Raw genomic sequence first — 22849 nt, 5'->3', positions numbered from 1 at the left:
GTGCTGAGGCATCTGATAGCAAGGCAATTCAACAAATTGATTATGTACCTTCTGTGTGTAGAACACTCTACAATGTATATCAGAAGGGGGAAAACAACATCATGGTCTCTATTTGTATATGACATTAACCCAAAGCCATGTTTCCCATTTTTTTAAGAGTGATCATAGCTTTATGGCAGTCAGACCCACACAAGCAATAATTAAATCAGTGCCAGGGAGTGGGAAGAGTAATTATAATTATCTTAGACACCATCCCATTTCTTTCCAGGAGAGCCTCATCACTACCTTTCAGAGTATGCTCTAACGGCAGGATTATGTTCTACTTTCTCAGCCCTCTAAGTAAAGGACAGAAAAACCTAACAATAAATTAAGGGAGATAATTTAGAGCTTATTTCAAGCCTGGCCTATGTGTACAATTTTCAAGCATGTGATTTTCTTATTTTTTATGAATTTTATTCATTCAAACCTTAGATGTATGAAATAAATAGGGACCTGGCCAATCGTTCTGGTTCCCAGACTGATTTGTATTGTAGCTTGTGGAGCAAAAATTCAACGTCACTTACCCTGCATCAGTGCCATTACCACAAAGAAGAGCATCCTTTTGTCCTTCCAAATGATAGAAATAGCCTGTATAGGAAGATATTAAAAAGTACCTTAACTAAATGAGCATGCAGAGTTAGCATGTCATAAAAGTACTGAGATGGAAGATGCAAGAAGGAAGATGTGAAACTGGCAAAGTTTTCTTTTCTAGGGCTGTGACCTCATTTCTTTTTACATTTTCTTCTTTGTGATAGTTATTACTCCCTCTTTCTTCAGGTCTTTGTATTTATATATGTACGTATGTGCACACATAAACATACACATAACATGCACACATATAAATATCAACATATGCACATAAATGTGAACAGTCTTTCTACACACATGCATGCACATAATTTCCTGCACCAATGAAATCATAGTTCAGTCTCTGTCTTTAAGTCTTCTGCATCATGTATGTATGTGTGTGCATGTGTGCACTGTATATGTGTATATATATACATACTTGGCTGTGTGTGCACATGTGTTATATAAGATATAATAGTATATACATATCTGTTCTATATGTGTGTTCATACATACAATTCTTGTGAGATTAAAGAGAAATGAACTTTTGAAAGTAAGGAAATTCCTTCTACCAAAACAGGTTATATAGGCTGTGGTCTCTTTTAGGTAATGAGTCTAAGAGACTTGTCTAGAGCAGTGAGAAGTTAAGTATCTTTCTTAGGGTCACATAGTCAGTGTGTGTTAGATGCATGGCTTGGACGCAGGTCTTATCTGTACTTAAGACCACCACTATGCTATGCTGCCTCGTTTATAGATGTAGGAATAGCTATAGACAAAGATATATAAACTCCATTTCCTAGAAAGCATCTGATCATTACATTAATAGTATGCTAAAGAATTTTAGTTCCTTAAGCAATGAGGAGCTACTGAAGATTTTCTATCAAGAGAAGTGACGTAGGCATTACTGTAGATGACTAATAAAGCTTACTGTATTATTTTTTCCAAATGTATTTAACTAGGTCCAAATCCCCTGTTTAGTTAAATGAAAAACGAATGAAATTGGAAATGTAGAATTCTAGGCATATGCAAACCAGGTAGTTGGGAGGTAAGGTGCAAATTCACACTGCATATTTCCATCAGGATATAACCAATGACCATATTTTACATAATTATAATTTCATGTCATGTGAATTTAAGTTGCAATTCAGGATCAACTGGACCATAAATGTTCAAGGATAAAAAAATAATTGCTGGTCACTAGCAGCAAATCTATCACTGAAATAAAGCTCCTTGATTAAATGCAAAAAGAATGAAAGATAAATTAGAGTAATTAAAGTTGGTCAGAACATTTCATAATAATCCCTAAACAATATAGTCATTAAGAATATCATTTATCATTGGTCCCATGAGAGTTTTAATGAAATATATATTTTTAAATTAACTCCAGTATTTCTTTTCAATGAAAAAAGGAATAGTTGGATGCTTCAAAGTGATCTATTAGTAGACACACAAAAAATTGATCCCTTTGAAAGTGCATCATCAAATCTTTCTGGCCTTAATGACATTTAAGGCATAAAATAAATGAGAATTTGGTGCATCTCTTTCATCCTTACAGTAAGCAGAAGGCCATGAATTGAATATTTATATAAATATAAATTTATTTTAAATGTACTTTAAAACTGTGTGGGTACCAAAAATTAACCACTGCATTTGTGGAAATACATGTGACAACAAATTATTCAATGTAAACTCAAAATTAATTTAGTAGAAGCCATGGATATGTTACAAATTCTATAAAAATATGCTTGCACAAAATCTGTCAAACTTAAAGTAGCAATGAAATGACTGGGGAAAGATTACAACTGGGCAAGCACCATTCCTAAGTAAGAAACATTTTGGTCTATTTTGAACAAATCATTGTCATTTTGTAGTTTGGATTCAGTTAGAACATCCCAATGAAAAATTAACTATTTAAACATTATTATTTAAAAAGTCAAGAAGCAACATGGGGAAAATTAGTGGATGTAAAATTAAGAGGAAAATATAGACATAACTTTCTCAGAGGCAATAACAGAATCAGAACAATTGAGGGAGAAGAAGCAGTCTTGCACAGTAAGATTCTAACACATAATAAGCAAATGTCAATTTAAGATATGATCAAAGCATCAAGGAATTATGTTGTCATTTTTCTCAACCACAAAACAAAAAGCTTATTTTAAACAACTGTACTCCAACCAAAAATGTTCCCTTTCAAATCAAAGAAAAAACCATATATGTGTGTGTGTGTGTGTGTGTGTATAAAATATGTACAAGTATATGCATTTTTTCATTTTCACAACTTTTGCCCTCCTGTTTTGTTTGATAGTTATTTATGTTCTCTTTCATTTCTAGGGATTGCAGTTCTAGGGGTGGGGATATGAAAATGTTATTGTCAGGCTTCATGGTGTTTGAGTATTTTTACCAGTTATGGTAAGGGATTATATGGATTCATTGTGGTATGGTAGAAAAGAGCAGGAGGATAATCTCTGATCACTCCCAGGACTAAATCAATGCTCCTATGATCCATGTTCAAATCCTCATTCAATAACTTAATCTATGATCTTCAGAAAATCACTTTAACCTCTTTAGGCATCAGGTCTTCATCTATAAGACCCAGTACCTTTCAGACATCAATCTATACTTACATAAAATAGGATCTTATGATATTAGTAACTACAGCACAGGGCAGCTAGGTAGTGTAGTGGATAGAGTGCTGGACCTGGAGTTAGGAAGATTCATCTTCCTGAGTTCAAATATGGCCTCAGACATTTATTAGCTGCATGATCCTAGATGAGCCACTTAACCCTATTTGACTCAATTTTTTCATCTGTAAAATGAGCTGGAGAAGGAAATAGCAAAGCACTCCATTATTTCTGCCAAACAAACCTCAAATGGGGTCACGGAGAGTCAAATATGACTGAAAATGACAGAACAACAATAGCAACAATACAGCTAGAACACAGGATGAAACACTCTGTAGATTTCTTCATCTTTTCAAAGCTAACCAGTCCATACTGCAAACATACTTGGTATGACATTAGCATCATGCCATAACCAGGTAGGGTTTTTTTGTTTTCTCAAATAATTTCATAAATGCTAATTTTACAAACTTAGTAATTTTGTTAATGGTGTTTTTCCTTCTTGTTTACTTGTTTTGTTTTTATTTATATCACTGCCAAGTTGCTAGGTGTGAATTAAAGCATGTTTGTTATTAAAGGCAAATTGATCACTGGTAGCAGGTGAATACATTTTGGGATGTCGGGTGTCTGAGAAAAAGAACAGGAAATAAAAGAAAAATGTCATAATCTGAAGAGTTCTCAAGTGGAGTAACATTCTGAGGAATTGTATGTTGAATACTATTTAAAGAAGATGAGCAGTTGTTCTAATAGCACATGATTTTTATAGACCAGGAATTAAAAATTGTCTTGAGCATAGAACTTATCTAAACAAGCATATCTTCACCTGGTTCTCAAATCAAAAAGTATCTTGAATATTAAGCCAGAGAATCAAATAATGATTCATTTTACATGGAGCTTGAAGGATAAATTAGAGACCATCTAATTCCAATCCCCTCATTTTACAGACGAGGAAATGGGGCATATGGTGATTAAGTTTCTTGTGGAAATTCACACAGGGAGTAACAGTTTTTACTCTTTATTTCTGTCCTTTTATTTCCTTCATGCTCTGCACATCTCAAGTTGGAGTCTGTTTTTCTTTTTGCTATTCTCTGACCTATCTTGCCTTTCTTCTTAAACTTCCCTCCATCTCCATATACCAGTTGTATTTAGTGTATTTCTTCGTTATGTTCTGTGTCTAAATATGTTTGTAAGTTCAACCTTTTTTTTTCTGTTTCAAATGAAAATAAGGTTCACGGTATGTCTTTTCCCCACAACCTTTCCTCCATATTTGAATAGTCTTTATGCCATGTGTTTCTATTATGTGAGATAGTGAATTCTCTCCGTTTCTCCTCATTTCCTCCTCAGGATCATCCCTTACCACTTTTTGCCTTCTATTAAGAAATCAAAATATAACAGAAGAAAGCAAGGAAGCAAGGAAGCAAGCGAGCAAGGAAGCAAGCAAGCAAGCAAGCAAGCAAGCAAGCAAGCAAGCAAGCAAGAAAGAAAGAAAGAAAGAAAGAAAGAAAGAAAGAAAGAAAGAAAGAAAGAAAGAAAGAAAGAAAGAAAGAGAAAGGAAGAAAGAAAGAAAGAAAGAAAGGAAGAAAGAAAACAAATGAGACAGAAAGTTAGATGGAAATAAAGATAAAGATTAAAAAATATATATCTACCCTTCTACCTAACATTTAACTTTCTCTTGAGATAACAGGATTTTCAGAAGACCTTTGTTTCTTCTCCACATTAGCATATAAATAATTCACCCCCAAATAATTCTTTTCAATTGTTCAAATGTGTATCTTCCTATGTTTCTCTTGACTCCTAAATTTTCATTTAAAAGTGTCTTCTCAATTCTGGTGTTTTCATCTAGGATGCTTAAAATTCCTCTATTTCATTATCCCATTTATCCCATATTGGATTACACTCAGTTTTGTTTGAGAGACTATTCTTGGTTGTAGCCTATATCTTTTGCTTTAGTGGATATCATATTTCAAAAACTCCATTCCTTTATATTGAAAGCTGTCACATCTTGTAGGATCTTGGCTGTAACTCTTTGGTACTTGACTGGGATTCCGGGGGGATTTCTCTTGTCTGAATTCTGAGGCTGCCCTCTGTATATACAAATTCAAATCTTAAAGGACCAAATAATTTTTCTGGTGATGTAGGTGAAATCACAGGATCATGCCTTTAATTTGGAAGGGCCATTGAAGGACGTCTACTCAATCCCTCTCATTTTATAGAAGATAAAATTAAATGGAGTCCCAGGGACCTGTTCAAGTTAACACATCTAATGGTGGTAGTGGTGAAGAGTGTTGGAAGAAAGAAGAAAAAGGAAGGAAAAGGGAGAAGGGGAAAACCCATTTATGTGGTATATACTCTGTACCAGGCACTGTTAATAGTTTTTTAAAACAAATATTATGTCATTTGGTCCTCAGATACAGAGATGTTACTACTATCCCCATTTTACAATTGAGGAAACAGAAGAAACCAGTTAAGGAACTTATCCAAGGTCACACTACTAGTTGAGTGTCTGAGGCCAAATTTGAATTCAGCTTTTCTGATTCTTGACCCTTTGCTCTATGCACTGTGCCATCAGCTGCCTCGCAAATATTATAATAATGATGAAAATAATAATGAGAAAAAGAAAGAGGAAGAAGGAGGGGGCAAAGGGGACAGTAGAAGGGAGGAGAACAAGAGGAAATGTCCCAAAGGTAGGATATGAAACTGTCATTTTATTTCAGAGCCTGTATTCTTTCTACTGTACCATACTGCCTTATTGATCTTTATAACTGAACTGTAAAAGGAAGGAAAACACACACACACACACACACACACACACACACTACTTGATTGAAATATTGATTGCATCTGAATAGTTTTCATTTGTGCTAAAAACGTAGCATTTCCATATTTCTCACAAAACAACATACTTTTAAGTCTTATTTCAATAATAGTAGCATTTCTTACTTGTGTAATTTTCCATTTCACAAAGAACATTTATGTTTTCTATTGTTATATTTTCATCTTCTAGGGGCCATCGCACACACTTATGCCTCAGGTTGCCCATGAACAGCTGTAGCCCAATGAGAGCAAATACACTCAGACAAAACAGGGTCAGAATCATGACATCAGAAAGCTTCTTTACTGACTGGATCAGAGCCCCCACAATGGTCTTCAATCCTGAAAACAAAGAAGTGTCAATGATAGTAAGCTAAAGTACCCTAACAAGCATAACATTACAAACACTTTCTTACAAGTTGCAAGAAACATGCAACATTCTCCTATCGGTGAAGTCATCTAGTTCACATGAGTATTTCAGATAGGTGAATGTGCAGCTAAATATCTGTTTATGTGTTAATTATGAGATATTGATTACATGTGGGGTAAAACAGTCCCAAATGCTTGTTAGAACGCCAAAGATTAACCGGCTCGTTCATGCTTCATCACAAAACTGAGGTAAAGAAAAACCATCACCCTGTCAATGCTTTTCAAACAAACTGACTCCCTTTAACTGTATATGGGTAATTCAGTAATAAAGATGCTGATTGGTAATATATAATGGATAACATGTACATGTTCAGTTAAGAAGTTGTTTGTAGAGAAAAAGCATCTTGGTAAAACTATATCATGCAATACCTCATGCTAATACTTTGACATATTTTTTTCCTAATTCTACTAAGATCTAAAGTATGAAAACTATTTGAAATGTTCAATCCTGCATGTGCATTAAAGAGAAGAATTTTGGAAGGAAAGAAAATTTCAAATGGAGATGCAAGCCAAAAGGCTGCATACCTTCTGCAAAACTCATGCAATAATTGATTAAACTCAAAGGCTGATTTTGACTTTAAAGCCGGTGCATTGAAAAGTATTAATTTTCATTAAAAATCGACAGCTTTTTGATTCCTGATTTTAGGCAACATGAGTAGTGATATCAAAATCAGCCTCGGTGTTTAACCTCTCTCTCACCTGGAATGACTGAAATTGTTTTCAACGCTCGGAGAACCCTGAATGTTCTCAACGCTGAGACGTTGCCCAGATCCACAAACTCTGTCACATATCTGTATAGGGGAGTTCACACACAAACACAATGACAACACACACACACACAATAAAACAACCCACAGTTGGAGATATGAAGGGCCTAGTCCTTCACATCAACCGCTTCTTACCTGGGATTACAGAAATAGTTTTCAAAGCTCTCAATACTCTGAAAGTTCGAAGAGCTGAAACATTGCCTAGGTTTACAAATTCTGTTAAAAACCTGTAGAATTAAACCAGAGTTATTCAGAATTTAGACAATTTCTGTTACTTACCCATGTCTTTTATCAGGATCTCTTTATGCTTTGGAAATTCATTTAAAAAAACTCAGTCATATTTTACATGCAGCAGAGATGGTGTTTATTTCATAATCACCAAGGAAATTGATTTTAATATAGAGAAAATGAACATATGACTATTCGTGCATCATGTACCACATAAAATTTACAGAAGAGGAATAATTATAAGCCTCAAAGAGCTAATGCTATGACAATTTAATTTGCTTGAAAAATATTTTTATCTGTAAAAATATATCAAATCAAACTAGGATATCCTTTTTTATAGCTATGCTATGCTGACTAGATAGAACTGAAGAAAGCTAATATTTGGTATTTTGGTGCTAGTGCATTCTAAGAGACACTAAATATGAGGGTTTGATTAGAAAGGAAGAGTCTCGATTCAGAACATTCTAAATATGCTACTGTTTAAAATAACATTAAGAATATCTTAAAACAGAATATGAAAAAGGAGTGTGTATATGGATATAGATTGTCCCAAAAGTTTTCTTAGTGAAATTTTAAGCTGTATGTATGCACATATGTATGTGTGTAAGTATGTATGTGCATATGTAATATTTAGAGGGAAAACCTTATAAATATATTTATCAATATCTACAGGATGTTGCAAAGGTCTGGTGCAAGTTTACACTTTTAAAGCATGCATACATATATGCATATATTTTTTCGTATGCAGCATGTATGTGCACAGAAATTGTTTATATCGATAGCATGAATGTACCCACAAATGTACACACATGAGAATATCCTGTTATATATGTACACATTGTGTATATATAAATATAACATAACACAAATTTCATGTATCATATATGTATGCATGTATATATGTAGAACATGTTATACAATATGGAATGCATTGTGTATTCGTACATGCATATAACACAAATAACATGTTTTTGTATACATGTAGGCACAGTTCTATATTTTATATCTAAAATTGTGTGTCCATGTGTGTAATGCATATATGCATACTTTAATAGTTTAAAGATGAACTGAGACTTTGGAAACACTGTATATAGATACAAACATACACACATTCCTGTTAAATATACTTTCTATTTTTACTTCCAAATAAAACAATACATTAAGATGCTTTCTCATTAATTTATTATGTATATATGCAGGAATATGCTAGAGCCATATACTTTAGAAATTGGCAAATGCTGAATTCAATCACCAATTTATTGTTTTGTGAATTGTCTAGACTTGAGAGTTGTAGAAAGAATGTTAAAACTTAAAAGGGTGTTGTGAACACATTTCCTATCCCAGAGAATCTGTATATGTGTATGCATATATGTAATTCTTTTAGTAAGAAGGCAAGCCTCCAATGCTGTATTCCAATCCATCAATCAACCAACCAAAAAGAATTTATTAAGCAGTAATTATATGGCAGACACTTTACTAGGCACTGGGGATATAAAGACAAAAAAACCCAGTAGCTGACCCCAAGTTGCTTATATTCTGTAGAGGGTAATTATACAGGTTAGTTATTGTGAGGGGAATAGGAATAGTAGCTTCGGGGAGCTCAAACACACACACATATACACATTAAACATTTGTAGATATGTGATATATCCTATACACATAATACATACATATATACAAACCTACACAGAGTGAGAATGAGAATGACAGAGAAAGAGATTAGGATTAAGGCTCGCCCCAGCTGCTACTCATGCCCATTCTCCCCTAAAATACCTTATATCTATTTATTTATGTACATGTATCCCCCTAGAGAATGTAAGCTCCTTGTGCTTACAGCTCCACAACTGTTACATTTTTTCTTTTTATTTCCAGTGCCTCAAAGAATATTTGACACATAAATGCTTCATAAATGCTTACTGAATGATTAATTCAGTGGGATACCATGTTGGAGTCTTCTTTTATTAAAATATTTTCTTCTATATTTTTATGCATTTATTGGTACCCAAACAACATACTTAGTGATATTTTTCAGTGGATTGATTTTTCAGTTTTAATGTGAGCCTGGATAATGTATAAAATCAACCTAGGAATTACTTTTATTTTAGCTTTGAAAAATGGATAATGCATAGCTCCTACTTTTCTTTACAATCAGGTTCTGAGAATTAAATACAAATAATTTGAAGATATTTGACATATATATTTGTATTATATTATATATGTATGTATGTATATGTGTGTGTATATGTATGTATATATATACATATACACACACATATATAAATTTCAAAATAAAAATCGAAAATACTTACGCAAAACAAATGACAATGAAGTCAAGCCAGTTCCAGGGATCACGAAGGAAAGTAAATGGCCCTATACAGAAGCCTCTTGCAAGGATTTTTACCAGTGATTCAAAAGTATATATTCCAGTGAAAGTGTACCTGAGGGCAAGTATCCATAATAGCATTACAACCCAAAACAGCATAATATCTATGATCAAAGGATTTGGACCTGGTATGAATCTATATAAATAAGCCATTTCCCTAGAGTAATAACCTAACACTCAGGACAGGCTATGGGATCACTGTTTTTGGTATCCATGTTTTCTGTTAAAATGGGCCACAGCCAAAGATGGGCAAAGATATGCTGTTAGTTTTGCAAAAATCTGTCATTTCACATGTATGGCCATTCCCATCAACAGTGGAGATTGTGAACTTCTCCATAACTTAGTACAATGTTTTAGAGAGTGATAGGTAAAATATACATCACCCTATGGTCAAATTGACATGATGAGCCTGTCTGAACTTAGCCAGATTGCTCCTTGGTTCACAAGACCACAGACTTACTTAGGTCCTCTAAAGTACTCTCCAAATAGTTCAGTGACATCCGTAATAATCTTCATTTCTCAAAGGTGAAAATAAAAAGTATAACAGCTATGATACTGTAACATAAGGAGAGATAAGCCCCAAGGCAATGACTTCCCTAAAGGGATAAAGACCATTCTAATTCAGAATAGACTGAGGAATATTCAGCATTTAAAATTCGCATTTTGGGGGGCAAACTTACTCAACGTTCTTTGTCCAATCTGGAGGGTTACTCATTGTCATAAATATACAATTAGTCAGGATAGTACACATGATGAGCATGCTGAATAAGGTAGGTCAGAATCAAGGAATGTAGTATAATAAGCCATATTAGATACATTATATACATTAAATTAAGACAATTGTATAAATAATGAAAATTTAAAACCTCTGATAATTTTTTCCAAAAAGACCCTCTTCCCCCCACCTTACAAAGTTTTTGTGTATGTGTACATATATCTATATATATATATACATACACACACACACACACACACATATATATATATAAATCTGTATATGCATACATACACACATATAAATATCCATATATAAACAGAAACAAATAAGTATGTGTGTATATATGTATATATGTGTGTGTATATAGTGCTAAATATTTGCACTGTATCTAAATGTTAGTCTATATATCAATGCATATCTAAAAAAGATACTGAATTCAATTAAGCTGAAAAACTAAAACAAGTGATTCTTTCAAGGTAGAAGAGCATCATTTGAAGATTAAGAGAGAATTTTATTCATTCAGTATGAGTTAGTTTTTAAAAGAAACACTATCAAAAAAGTTACTGGAAAAGGATATGAATGAACCAAAATCTTAATAGAAATCCTTCTAATCAGGCTGAAAGGTGTTAACATGTACAAGGCAGAGGTGGCACTGAATCGGAAAATTGTTTTCCCTTTATTCAATACTATGAATGTCTGTAGGAGAAAAATGAATATAGTGTGAAAAAATTTTAAATTAATTACATTGCTTTTATTTATTTATGACAATGTTTCAATTATTGCCAATCTTTCAAACTATGAGTTGTGTAGATTAAGGAATATTAGATGAACACCAGCTATCACACTAACAATAATAACAATTAGCATTTGTATAGTGCTATAAAGTTTGCAAACCTTTATTTCACTTGATTACTTAGTTTTGTGATCTTGAGCAAGTCCCCTTTTCTTTCTAGATTGCAGTTCCTATATCTATAAAATGAAGGGATTAAATAAGAAAACAATTAAGGGGACCTTCCATCTGTACTATGATTCCCTTGACTGATATTGACTGATATTCCCTAATAATTCAAATCAATTACGTTGACATACATAATTATATTTAAATTTTTCACGTAACTTTCTTCTCTGCTAGTCTGGCATATTCAGAGAAACCAACTAGATTTTAGCATTAGACCTATCATTGGGCCAGAAGAGTGAGCAATACGTTTGAAAGAAAAATATATGTTGAATTTTCATGAAAATTAAGGTTAAAGTTAAGGAAAATCAATACACAGGGTATGGTGCTTCCCTTGGGATGAATTATGGGAAAAAGATTTTCTTCCTTATTTGAAGAGCTAATAAGATATAGGATTCCAAGTATCATGGAAAGCATGATACATTAAATTAATGCTTAATGGAAAAAACCACTGCATTATATATACCACTAGAGAATAGGTATAAGAAAAGTCAATAAGAGCTTTATATATGGCCAGGTTAATGGTAAAAAGAATTTTTCTTCTTAATGATGTCCCTCTAACTAAGAACTATGTAAAATTAAAATTTCATAGAATCAAGGGATTTTAGGGCTGGCATGGTTGGGCCAGCCACCTTATTTTTCTGATGAAGAAAATGAGAGATTAAATTTCTTAACCAACTTTATACATCTAGTTGTCTAAAGAGAAAAATAAATAATACTAATTGGACAGAAATCACTTAAACATTAATATGATGAAAATACAATGAATGAAATATTTGGAATAAAAACATATTTATGTTTAACCTCTTGTCTAAGAAAATATATTCCCACTACATAATCCCTGAAGTCTCTTAGAATGGTGTAAGTGTACAGATTTATCTTTTGTTTAAAATGATCTTTTGGTTATTTTCTTTCCCATTCTTCACTAGCCTTCTTTTGTTTCCAATTTCATGAGAATGAGAAAGAGCATACTAGAGTTGGAATAGAATCACATGACGAGACATTTGAAATTACCTAGGTCCAACTCTTTCATGTTAAAAGAGAGTCAGCCTGCTTCTCAGAGAATAGAAAACTTTCCCTAAGTAATCATTATTTTACAACTAGTCTCACTTCATGCATTACTTCTGCCTTCAAGTCTTCCCTGATCCCACTTCCTTTCAGTTTTTGGCACCCTCTTTTTCATCAAACTAGGGCAGCTAGATGCTACAGTGGATAGAATGTGGGCCTGGAGTCAGGAATACTCATCTTCCTGAGTTCAAATCTGGCCTCATACATTTACTAGCTTTGTGATCCTGGGCAAGTCACTTAACTCTGTTTGCCTCAGTTTCCCCTCTGTAAAATGAGCTGGAGAAGAAAATGGCAAACCATTCCAGTATCTCTGTCAAGAAAATCCCATATGGGGTCACGGTCAGACACAAATGAAAAATGACAACTCCTTATCATATGCCTCAATATGTATATATGTATATATGCATATGTACTATATCCTACAGGGGAATGTAAGTTTCTTGAGGGCAAGAGATGTTTGATTTTTGTATTTGTATGCCTAGAACCATAACAGTGCTGTGTACACAGAAATTGCTTAATAAGTGTTCACTGGACTGCTGACAAAACAAACAAAAAAAAGATATGTAAATCCCTCTCAACAGATTAATTTCACTCAATCCCAAACAACAGTTCTTTCCTCATACTCCTTTTTATTTCTTGGGTTATGGCAATTGTAAAATGAGAATCAGCTAAGGTAAAAATTGTTGATCCCACCTTTAATGGACAAATCATTCATAAAATAGTCCTTACCTTATAGTAGTATAATCTTCTACAGTCAAATATAAGTGTGTAGTAACCAGCAAACTTGCTCTACATTACCATTTCAATTGTGTGACCTGACTGGGAACAACATATTGTTGTTGTTGTTAACAAAAATAACAGGTGGATAGAATACCAGGTATGAAGTCAGGAAGATTAATCTTCCTGAGTTCAAATCTGGCCTCAAACACTTACTAGCTATGTGACCCTGGGCAAGTCAGTTAGCCTTCTTTGCCTCAGTTTCCTCATCTGTAAAATGAGCTGGAGAAGGAAATGGCAAACCATTCCAGTATCTCTGTCAAGGAAACCCTAAATGGGATCATGAAAAGTCAGATACAACTGAAACAACTGAACAATAATGACAATAATATTAATCAACATCACCACTGCCACCACCACTACCACCATCGCCATCATCATTTTATTCTCTTGATAGATACGAGTTCTTGATACAATTTTCTATTTTCTATATCCAGGAACTTCGGGTATGGTATTACATTATTTTCTTCCATATTCACAAAGGAAAAGAATTTTACCTTCCTAATGTCTATATGGATTATGAACCTAAAGAGATCAGTTAAAAAATTTCATTTCAATGACCTTGAATCACAAAACAGTCATAATGGGAATGTATTTGTTTCTACCCTTTAATATATCATTCTCTCAAGATTTAAATCATTTCAATTGCTTAAGGGAAACATATTGACATTTCAAACTTCCCCACTCCTTCTTCTAAAATGGTTTCTCAATTTGAGTATGTGTGCTTTTAATAAATATTTTCAGGGGCAGCTAGGTGGCGCAGTGGATAGAGCACTGGCCCTGGAGTCAGGAGTACCTGAGTTCAAATCCGACCTCAGACACTTAACACTTACTAGCTGTGTGACCCTGGGCAAGTCACTTAACCCCAATTGCCTCACTAAAAAAAAAAAAAAAAAAAAAAAAAAAGTTTTCAGGTCTTTCTATGATGTGTGGATTTTCCTGTCTTAATAATGTGCTAGGTTTGTGCTTTCCTTTAAGTTAAATTGTCATCTTATGACTTGTTATCTTCACTGTTGCCTTCCCACACCCTCCAACAAATATTGTGCTTTTCTTTGTTCTGCCATCAAATAACATATATTCTGCATGTTGAAACATACATTTGGGCCAGACTTTATAGAGTATTTTTACTGCTTGGCTGCCAGAAGCTGATACTCACCCTCTTCAAAATACCCTAGTAAAAATGATTTTAATCACTAGATACAATAATAATCATATCTCCTCCAGCACGTTATTGGGGGTGGGGGTGGAGTGCGACAATCAACATGACTGCAGAACATGTTACTCTAATTTGAATGGAAAACTGGAACTTGTAAAGAATATAAATTTTCATCATCCTTTATCAAAATGATAATGATATTACATTTTCCTTCTTTCATTTGGTAACAAGGATTTTATTTTTTAAACAGACCAAAATTTCATGGATATAGGGAGTTCTGGTGTGGAAGATCCTCTCCTTGGGTAGCATCTCAACTTTTTTGCCATTTAAATAGTCCTGTAGATTTTAACATCATTTACCATACAAACTGTAATAAAACCTTAACTAGATTAAATACAAGAGTATATCTAAACCATTAAATATTTGCTTATATTTATTCTCTATCCACTTTAGAAATTCATGGTATTTATAGTTTTTGTTTTACCTAGCATATTTTCTTCCTGCTCTGTTTAAAATGCTTTCCTAAGGTCTATTTCATGGAATTATGAATTATTAACAACAAGGAAAAAAAAATCACTATGCTCTAGGAAAGGTATGCACACTGCATAATTTCTATAGCATATATTGAAGAATCTATTTTTTTAAGTCATGGGCTACCTTTGCAAGTCTCTGAAAATATTTTCATGCTATACTCTTTATCATCATCCTCATCCTCATAATAGCTAATATTTTTCTATTATCAGGTCTGCAAAGTGCTTTACAAATATTATCTCATTTGATTCTCACAACAAATCTGTGAGGTAGACTCTTATTAACCTAATTTACAGATGAAAAACCTGAGGCAGACAGAGTTTAACTGATTTGTCCAGGGTCACATAGTTATTTGAGGCTGGATTTGAACATGGATCTTTCTGATTTCTACTCAAGCACTCAATACACAGCACTAGCTAGCTGCTTCTACAAAACTGGCTCAGATGTCTTTTCACCTTCAATTTGAGCTTTGATTTCTAACTCCACAGCACCTCCCCTCTGTGTTCCCTTCTCTCTACTCACATAGCAATATGCTAATTCAGCTCTCATCACATCTAACTCAATAGTATCCTAATTGTTCTCCCTAAAGTCTCTATGTAATGGAATACATCTTCCAACATAGCTTCCAAAGTGGTTTTCCTAAAATATGTCTATGTCTCCTGCTGCACAATTTCCCTTGTCTTCCTATTACCTCTATGATCAAATGCAAATAGCTCTTTTTGGCATCTGAAGCCCTTCACAACCTTGTCCTTGTTAATACCTCTAGGTTTTTAATGAAATATTCTCCACCAAACTCAAACCCTGATGTTTATTTGGGGTTTCTTACACACTATGCTCCATTTCCCACCTTCACAATTTTATACCATCTACCATGATTGGAACACTCTCTCTCTTCAAATCCACCTTATAGAATTACTAGCTTTCTTCAAGACTCAGTTCTAACATGACTTTTTGCAAAAGGATCTTACTAAGTCCCCCAAACAGCTGGTATCCAACTTCCTACAATTACCTTGTTTTTATACTGCCTCTTATATATACCTATTTATGTCATGCTGTCTCTTAGATTAGAATGCAAGGTTCTTGAAGGCAGGAGCTGTTTCTGTTTTCCTGTATATCCTCAAGTACCAGTCATGGTCCCTGACACATACTAAATACTTAATAAATGCTTATTGATTGATTAATATAAACTCTTAGATTGAAAAAAAGGTAAAGGGAAATAATACCATTTTGACCAACTTGCTATGAAGTCATCATGATGTCTAGACATTGAGTCTAGACGGGGGTCTCCCCTGTGTCCCATTCCTACAAGGCTTTATTCTGAATTAGCTAGCAGTACAAAGCAATCTGAAAGCCATCCGTATTTCAAATAATGGCTTAAGGTACTTCCTAGGGGCATCCATTTTAAATAGAAAAACACTGAAAACATAGGAATCATAAACTTTTTAAAGGATTAATTTAAAATAATTGAATTTCAGACCATGTGAATGCTGTGGGAAATATTTGGGGACAATATATATCCTTGCTTCCTGGGTTCCTTGAAGTTTTAGCTAAAGTCATATCTTTACAAGGAGCCTTTGTTGTTCTTCCATCTAAGTACCTTCCTTCTACAATCATATCCAAATTATCCTATATATTTTCTAATACATTTGAATATGAGTTACTTGATAGCAGGGTTTTTAAAAATTTTTCTTTGTATTCCTAGAACTTAGTATAGTGCCTGACACACAGTAGGTGCTTAATAAATACTTACTTAATGACTGATTGAATGAGTTGATGAACCCTACTCAAAATCCATGCCTATTACTGATTCTTACTATCCTGCTTCATCTTAGTTCTCAATGGAACTTTGTAGTCCTGTGACTCCTCTTTCACAAATACTTATTAATAAATTATTGCATTTATCATTGATATGACCTCCTGCCAACCCCATCTTCATCAAATTCCCTTATCTTTAAATTTCTTCTTGTACGGAGAGTGAAACCAAAACATTATCTTTTGGGTTACAGAAAATGCTCACTTTTTTATCCATATAGTATGGGTCCATATCTTCCAAGGGCTCTGACACCATCCCTGGAGGAATGTCTCCATAGATAAATGGGAGCTGTTTACCAGCTTCCAAGTCACTACTTGGCTTTGGGCCTTCTTCTTCCTCATCTGTTTTCTCCTCTTTAGGTTCCTTAGATTTTCCTTCAGCGATGCGTTGTTCAATGAGTGCAAGAGACTGTCTAGTGAAGTAGACGAAGCTCTCAGGTCCTGGGGGAGGCAACATTGCCATCTTTTCATCCTGTAAATGTTAATTCCCTTTCTTTTCTTTACATAAGAGGCCTGCATGAGATAGGGTTGGGGGAAGGACAGAAAATATTCAGAAAGTGGAAGTTAATATTTTAATTATAACCAAAAAAAGCATCACCTTTACTGAAATAGAAAGTGTCACATGTACATTTGAAACTAGGAGTTAGAGCTTCAAGTGAATTCTCCACCAAATTTGACTTTAAAGCTGCAAGTCAATGAAATCAATACAAAGTCCACACAGTGTTATAGTTGGTGATTATTTTCCTCAAGATCAGGAGATCTTAAACTGCAGAAATAATTTGGATAACAATATTTCAGTCCCATTTATTTCCTTTAAAATCCCCTCATTTTAATTTTAGATATAGTTTATTAATATATCTCCATTAACCCACTTTATTAGACTTTGACCTCTCAATGGCTTAACCATCAATTATTTCATTGCCCTATGTTATCAGTTTATGTCTAATTACAGATGTCTATCATTCAGAGAGTGGAATGGATCATTCAGGAAATACTATGAGCTGATGAATACTGTAAGCTGTATTAGACTTCAAGCTCTGGGGGCAGCTAGGTGCAGTGGATAAAGCACCAACCCTGGATTCAGGAGGACCTGAGTTCAAATCCAGCCTCAGATACTTGACACTTACTAGCTGTGTGGCCCTGGGCAAGTCACTTAACCTTCATTGCCCCGCAGGAAAAAAAAAGAAGTTATTAGACCTCAAGCTCTAAATAAGCAAATTCTGGAAAACCAACATTGTTAGGTCTGAACTCAATTGATGACATAGAATTAGCCTATTCACCTGCTGCTTTGGGGGATTGTTGTGTCCCTCTCCCTCCTTTCTTTCATACTTTTCCCTTTCCCACCCCCTTTACCTCATTTAACACCAATGCCAAACTACCAATTTGTATGCATAGATATATATGGTAATATCATTCCTCTGTTAGAAATTCTGAAGTAAATCTTTAGAGTCAACCTTGTCAAGTTCCATATCCTTCCTTAGCTAGACATTGAAACTCACTAACCCTTTTCTCACATTCCTTCCCTCCATATACTTCATACTCCAGTCAAAAAAGACTGGTATCCCTTATATTCCTTGTACAAGTGTTCTGTGCCCATTGATGGTTAGGGCTTAAGACCTTAGAGAGTAGCTTTGGAGAGAATAGGGAAGGGGCTCAGGAGGTATAGCCCAGAATATTACTCTTCTTGATATTATCATATATAGTCACCATTGCTTAGTCCTTGGGTATATTCCATTCCTAAGATCTTAAGCACTTCACAGTGCAGCCCAATACACAAGATTTTACTTAGGGACATTAGCAGCACAAGGGAACACAAGCACAGACACTCAGGGAAAGCCACCCAGGTAACCAGACTCCCCAGAGCTGCCCTGCTCTGCCACTGCAAAGTGTCACCTGATTTGCTTTCTCCTTCCTTCCAAAACACATCATCCAAGCACCACAATAGAATGGACCAGCATTCTAGTTGGTCTCAATGTACAGGATCTTCACTCTTTCTATGTTGTGCCTCCAGACAACTTCAGAGGAGAGGACCCAATGCCGCCATTAGATCAGTTAGCAGTAGGTTCCGCTTTCTTGCTTTCTTGCTCCACATATGACCTGCCTTTGTGATTGCAGTTATACCCCGAACTTTCTGACTGCTGCATCTTTACTCATACTGTTCCCTGCACCTTGAATATATTCCCTAGTTGAATTCTTATTAGTACTTTACAATACAGGAGAGAAAAAAATTACCCATTAGTTCTATGGATAGGAGAAAAGTTTATGATCAAACAAGGAACTGAGGGGATCACAGAAAATAAATGAATAATTTTGATTACATAAAACTAATTTTGTGCACAAAGCAATCTAATAAGCTAAGATTAAAAGGAAACTAACTGGGATATTTTTTTTTGTAGCAAGTATCTCTGATAAAGGTATTATTTCCAAGATATTAACAATGAAATGTAAGCTCTTTGAGAGTAAGAGGGCTTAGTGATTTTTGCCTCTGAATTCTCATTTCCTATCACATAATAGATGTTTAACAAATGTTTGCTGAATTAAATTACTAGATTAACCTGCCAATACCTGTTCTGATGAGAAATGGAATTTAAGGAGCAAGTTACTCAAAGACAATATTTATAGTAAAAGAATGAAGAAATCTAAAAGTATATTTAAAACCCTGAAGGTGATCTACTATGTTAAATACACTTGGAATCTTGAGGCTACAGTTGAAGGCCTCACTGGAGTTACCACGTTGCATTTTTAGTCCATGATGGCAGTGTGGTATTGTGGACAGAATGTTGTACTTGGAAGTTGGGATGATATGGGTTCAAATTCTGCCTCATGTACTTATTAGCTATGTGATGAAAGGCAAGACACTCAAGCTCTCTTAGGCCAGCTTCCTCATCTGTGAAATGTGGACAAAAATAGGACCTGCTTTGCAGGGCTGTTGTGAGGAACAAATATGGTAATGTATATAAAGGGAAGCTAGGTGGCACAGTAGGTAGAACACCAGGCCTGGAGTCTGGAAGACTAATCATCCCAAGTTCAAATCTCACCTCAAACACTTACTAGCTGTGCGACCCTGGGCAAATCATTTAACTCTGTTTGCCTCAGTTTCCTCATCTGGGAAATGAGCTGGAGAAGGAAATGGCAAACCATTCTAGTATCCTTGCCAAGAAAACCCTAAATAGGGTCACGAAGAATGGAAAATGACTGAAATGACTGAACAACAGGAATACCAGACTATTGAAAAACTGGAGCCCACAAAAGCCACAACCATCATTTGCAGCCAAACAATGGCCGCTGAGGCTAACCAATATAGCTCTGGTGCCATATGGATCTCAGCCACAACTCTGAAGATTAGGAAACTGGAGTATTCCATTAAAGAATGTAGAAAGCCACCAACCTCTGGTTAGGGAGAAGAGCTAGGCTAATCTGAAAGCAGGCACCTCTTTGATAAGTCTTAAAATATCTCACTTATAGAAAGCATTCTCTTTTTGAAAGGTTATACCTTATTCTCTTTTGTGGTCTAGTTCAAGAGAATAAATGGCTTGATTTCAGGCAAAGCAGGAAGTGAAGGTATCTTGGGGACCAGTGGGATGGGACTATAGATTCACTATATAATCCCTCAATGTGCATTGTTATGGCCCCTTTTTCCTTCTATACTAGTCTATAACTCACCATTGGATAATCCCTTCTCTCATTTTCTTATCCCAAGTCACATACATCGCTTTTTCTTCATTCTTCAGGGGAAGGATCGTTAAATCAATAAATATTAATTGAGTGATCATTATATGGGCTTTTTCTGTCATGTCAGGAAAAAAAAGAGAAGACTTCTGGGTTAGAAAAACTTCCAGTAAACAAAGTGAGGTAGAAGAAAAGAAGACAAAAGAAAAGATACAGGACAAGAGAGATTTTGGGGGTATTCAGTGTTATGACTTTTACCTCTCTAAATTATTATATCTTTAATAACATTTTGTAAATATTTATAACATGCATATTTTAATATTTATAATTTTCTATAATTTAATCTTGATGTCACATAACATAAAATGTATTTATATTTTATATTAGTTATATAGAATTAAAATAAAATAAAATCATATGTGAATTTTGCATTAAAATGGGAATGGGAATGAGATGAAGGTGAAGGAAAACAGAATAATGGACTCTTCCCTCTTCTTTACTCCCCCAACATCTTTCCCATCCATGCTGCCTACCCTAATGCCCATTTCTACTATACCAATTTAGTACAGTCCTCACTAGCATCCATGTGTACTATTGTGATAATCACTTAAATCTTCCTACCTATACTCTCCTTTGATTAAACAGCTGTTGGACCCATCTTCCTTAAACATAGATTTGTTACATAGATCATGTTATATCTCTATTTAAAAATGGCAATGGCTACTTATTACATAAAAAATAAGGGGATGAGGGCAGAACTCCACAGTCTGGTATTCAGAGCTATCTGGAATTGCTAGCTTCAACCTCCAGTCTTACTGATTATCTTATTACTCTAGTTCAAACACGTTACACGTTATTAAAACTAGACAGCACTATCTTATTCCAATTCGATAGAAATGACAATGTTACTTAAATTAATTTACCATTCCAATGGTATGCCAATCAGACTACCAAAGGAATAATTTATAGAAATAGAAAAAAGCATAGCAAAAACCTTTTGGAGGAACAAAAGATCAAGAATCTCAAGGGAAATAAGGAAAAAAGTGGGAAGGAATGAGTCTGTTAGTAACAGATTGAAAACTATATTACAAAGAAGTAATGATTAGTCTTTCCCTCCACTCTCTGCTGGCTTCACCTTAGTCCCAAGGACACCATGAGCAACCAGGTTGTTCGAGAAGAGTATAACCAGCCCTGTCCTCAGAGGCCAACACCCAAGACCCAAGAAAAAGGCCCTCTATGGTTTCTGGTAGGGGCTTGGCTTGTGGGGGCCCTCATAGGGATGAAAGGATTGAGGATTTGAGCAATGGAGACCCTTTTGGGAGCTCAGATTAAAATAGATCTATTCAATCAAGAGGAAAACAGTGAAAAGCCCTAAAAAAAGCAGAGATTGTAGATAGAATTGTAGATAGAATAAGAGCAAAAGAACTGGTTGAATGTATCATCAGAAGGTATCCACCGGCATCTCTTGATGCGGCAGATGAAGCACAGAAAGCAGTTGCCTAGATGTTCATTCAGGATAAGAAGTAATATGAAGCCCAGCTGGTTTTTGTTAATTTTATACAAATAAATTATAGTTCTTTTAAAAAAAAATAATGATTAAAACAATTTGGTACTGGTAAAAAAAAATAGGGGCATCTAGGTGGTGCAGTGGATAGAGCACCGGCCCTGGAATCAGGAGGACCTGAGTTCAAATTCGGCCTCAGACCCTTAATACTTACTACCTGTGTGACCCTGGGCAAGTCACTTAACCCCAATTGCTTCACCAAAAACAAACAAAAAAAAGCAAATCAGATTAGGTACACAATACAAAGAAGTAAAACACACAGAGTACAATAGTGTTGGATAAACCCCCAAATCCCAGATACTGTGGACAGGACTCACTATTTGGAAGAAACTGCTGGGAAAGTTAAAAACAGGAAAAAGCTCCAAATGGTTATGTGATCTAGATATAAAAGTCATATTATAAACAAATTAGAGGGGCAAGGAAGAAATTATCTTTTGGATCTATGGATAGAGGAAGAGTTCATATTTAAACAGGTGACAGTGAGGATTACAATTTTGGTTATATAAAGTTTAAAAAGTTTTTGAACTAATGTGCGTCAAAAATTATTCTTGGAATCACTAACTAGGAAAAATATTTGCAACATTTCTCTGAAAAAGGTCTCCTATTCGAGATATATAAGGGGCTGATTAAAATTTGTAAGAATAAAATCTATTTCCCAATTAATAAATATTCTAAGGATATGAGCAGGCAGTTATCAAAGCAGAATACCTAAGTTATCTATAGTAAAAAAATGCTTCATTTCACTAACAGAGAAATC

At 34.6% G+C, this 22849-nt stretch overlaps 1 protein-coding gene across 1 annotated transcript in view; it reads right to left on the bottom strand.

Annotated features, from left to right (window-relative positions):
* The window catches only part of LOC122751493 (sodium channel protein type 9 subunit alpha), a 211277-nt gene that overhangs the window by 85561 nt on the left and 102867 nt on the right, over positions 1 to 22849 (bottom strand). The window contains exons 2-8 of the mRNA XM_043998561.1: positions 17065 to 17372; positions 11138 to 11256; positions 10523 to 10612; positions 9769 to 9897; positions 7367 to 7458; positions 6165 to 6377; positions 564 to 627 (exon numbers count right to left, since the gene is read on the bottom strand). Coding sequence (XP_043854496.1) covers positions 564 to 627; positions 6165 to 6377; positions 7367 to 7458; positions 9769 to 9897; positions 10523 to 10612; positions 11138 to 11256; positions 17065 to 17322 — 965 coding nt within the window. The 5' untranslated portion in view covers positions 17323 to 17372. The remainder of the gene's footprint in view (positions 1 to 563; positions 628 to 6164; positions 6378 to 7366; positions 7459 to 9768; positions 9898 to 10522; positions 10613 to 11137; positions 11257 to 17064; positions 17373 to 22849) is intronic.

The sequence above is a fragment of the Dromiciops gliroides genome, chromosome 3, assembly GCF_019393635.1.
Source record: "Dromiciops gliroides isolate mDroGli1 chromosome 3, mDroGli1.pri, whole genome shotgun sequence".
In the NCBI taxonomy this organism is placed as follows: domain Eukaryota; kingdom Metazoa; phylum Chordata; class Mammalia; order Microbiotheria; family Microbiotheriidae; genus Dromiciops; species Dromiciops gliroides.
Note: the sequence above shows the minus strand (reverse complement) of the source record. Positions and strands in the feature narration are given on the sequence as shown.